Below are 4,199 nucleotides of genomic sequence, written 5' to 3'. Positions count from 1 at the left end.
ACTAGGCTCCATCTGGCCACTGCCGTCTGTATCTCTGTCGCCCCTCCCCTCCTCCTCCCTCCCCTCTCCTCTCTCCCTCTGGGCTTCAGTGCGTCAGCTCTGCAACAAGCAGTGCTCAAGATTCTGCTCCTGCCAACTCCCTCCCAACTTTGCCTCTCACTTCGCACTCCCTGGTGCTGTTTTCTATGTCCCCAGTATTAGGCAGACTGTACTACAGTAGGCTGGATCGTAGGCGGTCTGGCTGCCATGTTCATGTCCCCACTTTCTTCAGCTTTACAATCATATAGACGCAAACACAGTGGAGAATAGATCTATTGTAAACAGAAAATGCACCACACCCTCAGCCAACAAGTTTGGCCCATGCAAAGCACAGCCTTTAATACATAACAATCACATTCAAACAGAAGAACAAATATGAAAGGGTGTCATTGTGTACATACTGATACACAGAGCCTTTCTCAACTCCATTCCCCACTGCTTAGCCCACAACTACTGTGAATGGATGGTTGCTTATGAACAGTAGATATGTAAGTGGAGAAAACTGATAAATTGTAAATGTATGTATGTAAACCTCCTCAGTGTTTGACGTGTTCTTGATGTGAGGCCACACATGGAGCAGGGGGAGAACAGCAGTACGCCGACCTGATACGCAGCCACTCAGCTGATCCAGCTTAGCCTCTCAGCCATCTCATTACCACAGCATCTGCTTAGTGTGGCCAAATGCATACGCACACACATCAGACAAACCTGCTGACATAAACATTAGCATAATGAAGCACTACAAGGCAGTTTATCTTCAAAACATTCTGCTTTATTTCAGAAAATCTTCAGGTTTTTGAACATACTAGTTTCAAAGAGGTACATTCAGCTTGGAGGTTTGGAGTGTTGAGGCTGGAGACCCAAAGGGCTGGAGGTGGGGGGGGGGGGTCCCTGCTGCATGACGCAGGGCTGCTGAGGTGCCTGAAGAAGTCCACCTCCAGCCCTTTACAGACAGGGACAGCGTCCACAACCACAGAGCCTCTCTTGCTTTTTTTCTTACATTTTCTTACAAAAGTGGCTGGAAAAAGGTTGCATTAAAAATACAATCCATCATGTTATACTTTTCATTTAGACAGGCAAAACGTTAGATTTCAAGATATTTTTAAGCTCTGAAAATAGCATTTCTGATGTCACTTAAAGGTTTTATATATTTTTAACAAAGCAGGCAGCCCCTCTCAGCGTGTCCTCTTACATCCGGGGTCTCCGGCTCAGTGCAGTGTGGAGGTGACATGTGACAGAGTAAAGAATAGCATTCATATTCCTGTCAGAAAACAAGCGACCTTTGTAGAAAATGTCGCTGTCCATTTGTTAAGAACACATCAGTACTAACTTAACACTAATTTAAATGTAATCTGGCATGTATGACTGCCATTGCGCAGATGCACTGTATCAGATATGTCAGGCTACATTCAGTGGAGTGGAATACAAGGCCAGCACTTCAAAGTACTGTACTGGAGATATGTGTTTACAGGAATCAGCATATTACTAAAGTATAAAATCCTCACACTGACAGATTTTGTAAAGCAAAACAAAAGATGAATGAAAGGTATCATCAGTAAAAGTAGTGGCATTGGTTCAGAGTTTGACTCTGGGATACTGGGAGTGTTGGGGGGGGGGGGGGGCTGCCTGTCTTTGCATGTCGGACAAAGACTATTAAGGGATTGGCACACTCACATCAGGGCTGCAGTAAAACAGACAAACTCAACTAGCACAAAGCTAACCCCTTGGACAATAAAAAAAAGATTTATGTAATAAAAGTATAACATGTGTGAGTAAAAGTACAGGTAACAATAAATATGCCAAATAGACAATACATGTTTGTGGAAAAAACAGAAAACTATATTCAGAAAACAGTATATCTAAAAAGGTGATTTATAAATGATGGCATGTTTGAATGGAATGTATGAAGCAGTACACACAAGAAGTTAGAGGAAGGAACACAACTCTGTCTTCCTGTCAGTCAGAAAACGTGACCAAAAACAGAAGGAAGGAAATGGAGCGTGAAGCCGCACGGTGACACAAACTGTGTTGACGCGGCAGGTCGGGAGTTGATGTTCTTTACACTCCAACTTTAGCCTGCTTAGGACAATTCATGCAAACTAGATAATGAGTGATGAACATAAATACCTCATTTAGGCTTTAGTGCATGTGCGCAATGTGCGGTTATTGTGTGTGTCCTCGGGCATATTGTAATGTGCCTAAGTGACCATCTATGCTATGAAGGAACCAGCTTCTTTAATAGTGCAGCAAATGTCTAAGCAAACTATATCTAGAGGTTCAAGTAATCCTGGTTTTCATGACACACAGAGGTGTCTGGCTTTTCTCATCCAACACGCACTTATGTAACACACAGACACACACACCGACTTCTCACTTTCGGGTCACAATGGTGTGGACAGAATCAGATCGCATTACATTCATCTTTTTGGCTTGGAGCAGATGTTTTTACACACCCCTATAGCTATATATACACAATACAGCACATATATTAATTTTCTCATCTTTAATTGAGTCTTAAATTATCTCTGAGGTTTGAAGATTAAGGTCATTCTCCAATGTTAGATTGCTTTACATCTCTAATCTATCTCTCAATCTTGCATACACACACAAACTTTTTGGATTGAGTGGTAATATGGCCTCTATTAACTCCACATATAACAAACTAATAGCAATATAATCTTTATATAATCATCTTTAACCCGGAAAATCGCCAGTAACTTTTCTTCATGAATTATTTTGACCCGAGTGTAATTTCTGAAAATAACCATTTAAATAATACCCTTCAAAAAGTGTCATGACAATAAAGTGGAATAAACGTTCAAAGTGTAACCGTTGCAAAATATAGGACATTATGTCTTCTTTAAAATCTTTGCAGCATACAGTGACAGAACATCAATGGAGTGAAGCTTTCTTTTGAGCCATCTTTCATGCAGGTGAACCATTCTTGGAGTGGATATTATTACAACTGCTTGTTAAAACACAGCAGTGGGATAGAGCTACTGACAAGGCAGCTGTGTATGCATTCGTTTGTAAGCTAGTATTTTTAAAAAGTAAAAGAAAGAAACTAAATCATGCCTGTCATCTGAGTAGATATATTACAAATAATGCAGGGCACTGCTCTGCAGGCATGCGCTGGGGGGGGTTGGGAGCTATAGGGAATGTGTGGAGAAGGACAGATCAGAGTCAAAAGACTGCAAAACCCCTTTTCATCCCTTCCCCCATATTCATGTCTTCTTTTTCTTCTGCTCTTCTTTTTAGATGGAGCCTGATGGCAGCCAGCTCTGACCTGAACGGTACAGGACCCTGGAGGTGTTGATGCCACCGGTCCTCGCTGCCTTTCACTGGCGATCCTTCAGGTGCTTATAGGTAAGTGGTGTGACAGGTGTAATCTGGAAAAGCACAAGCAGACAGATGTTACTTCAATGTTTTCCATATGAGCTTATGCCAACTACAAGGAGAGGAAGAGACACCTTGAAACCAGAAAAATCATCAATCAAGAGAATCGGCAGTGATTGGCAACGTACCAAGGTACGTGAAAACCGTATTAGGGAAAGGAAATTATCTCAATTTTTCTTCCAAGCAAACTGATCTTGTTGAAGTTCAGCAGTGACATTGAGCAGACATTGAATTAGGTTTGTCTTGTGGTAGTTTACCTGGCTGTTTGTAGGAGGCCTTCCTGTGACAGCTATTGGGAGAATAGAAATGCATGTTAAACAGTGAAACCCGTAGCAGAGGGCCTGGTGCTGTTGTTAGGCAACAGTTACCGGTCATGCTGGTCAACAGCGATGGGAAAGTGTAACATTCAGACCTACCGACAGAGGGTGGACAAAAAAATGAAAACACTTAGACATTAATATCAAGCTCACAAAAAGGTGTCAAGAGATGCCCCTTCACCTCTGAACACCTCCAGTGCTCTTGATATTGCTGCCAATTATTTTTCGACATCTACAGATAGTTAAAGCAAGTCCAATTTGACTATATTTACTCAAGGCTTCTGTTTATTTGAGACTCACAAGTGTTTAACATTAGATTAATAAATAGGAAATTATGAAGTAAATAAATACAGACTGAAAATTACTACATTGTGAAATTATCCGACACATTAAAAAAAATTCAGCTCATTATTATCAGCTCAATTAATCTTGCTTCTTTGCAAAATA

The 4,199-nt window shown here is 41.3% G+C and overlaps 1 protein-coding gene across 5 annotated transcripts in view; it reads right to left on the bottom strand.

The window, feature by feature from the left end:
- Positions 1-789: 789 nt before the first annotated feature.
- The window catches only part of atp11c (ATPase phospholipid transporting 11C), a 45,423-nt gene continuing 42,013 nt past the window's right edge, over positions 790-4,199 (bottom strand). For 3 of the 5 annotated variants that reach the window (XM_034202836.1, XM_034202834.1, XM_034202840.1), the window contains 2 exons: positions 3,693-3,724; positions 790-3,428 (listed from right to left, as the gene is read on the bottom strand). Coding sequence is in view for 2 of the 5 variants with exons in the window: in XM_034202840.1 (XP_034058731.1) it covers positions 3,392-3,428; positions 3,693-3,724 (69 nt within the window). In the remaining 3 variants the exon portion in view is untranslated. The remainder of the gene's footprint in view (positions 3,429-3,692; positions 3,725-4,199) is intronic. The other 2 variants (XM_034202835.1, XM_034202841.1) reach the window with 1 other exon arrangement.

The sequence above is a fragment of the Gymnodraco acuticeps genome, unplaced genomic scaffold (genome assembly GCF_902827175.1).
Source record: "Gymnodraco acuticeps unplaced genomic scaffold, fGymAcu1.1, whole genome shotgun sequence".
NCBI lineage: Eukaryota > Metazoa > Chordata > Actinopteri > Perciformes > Bathydraconidae > Gymnodraco > Gymnodraco acuticeps.
The sequence above is the reverse complement of the archived record's forward strand: the minus strand, read 5'-3'. Positions and strand labels throughout refer to the sequence as shown.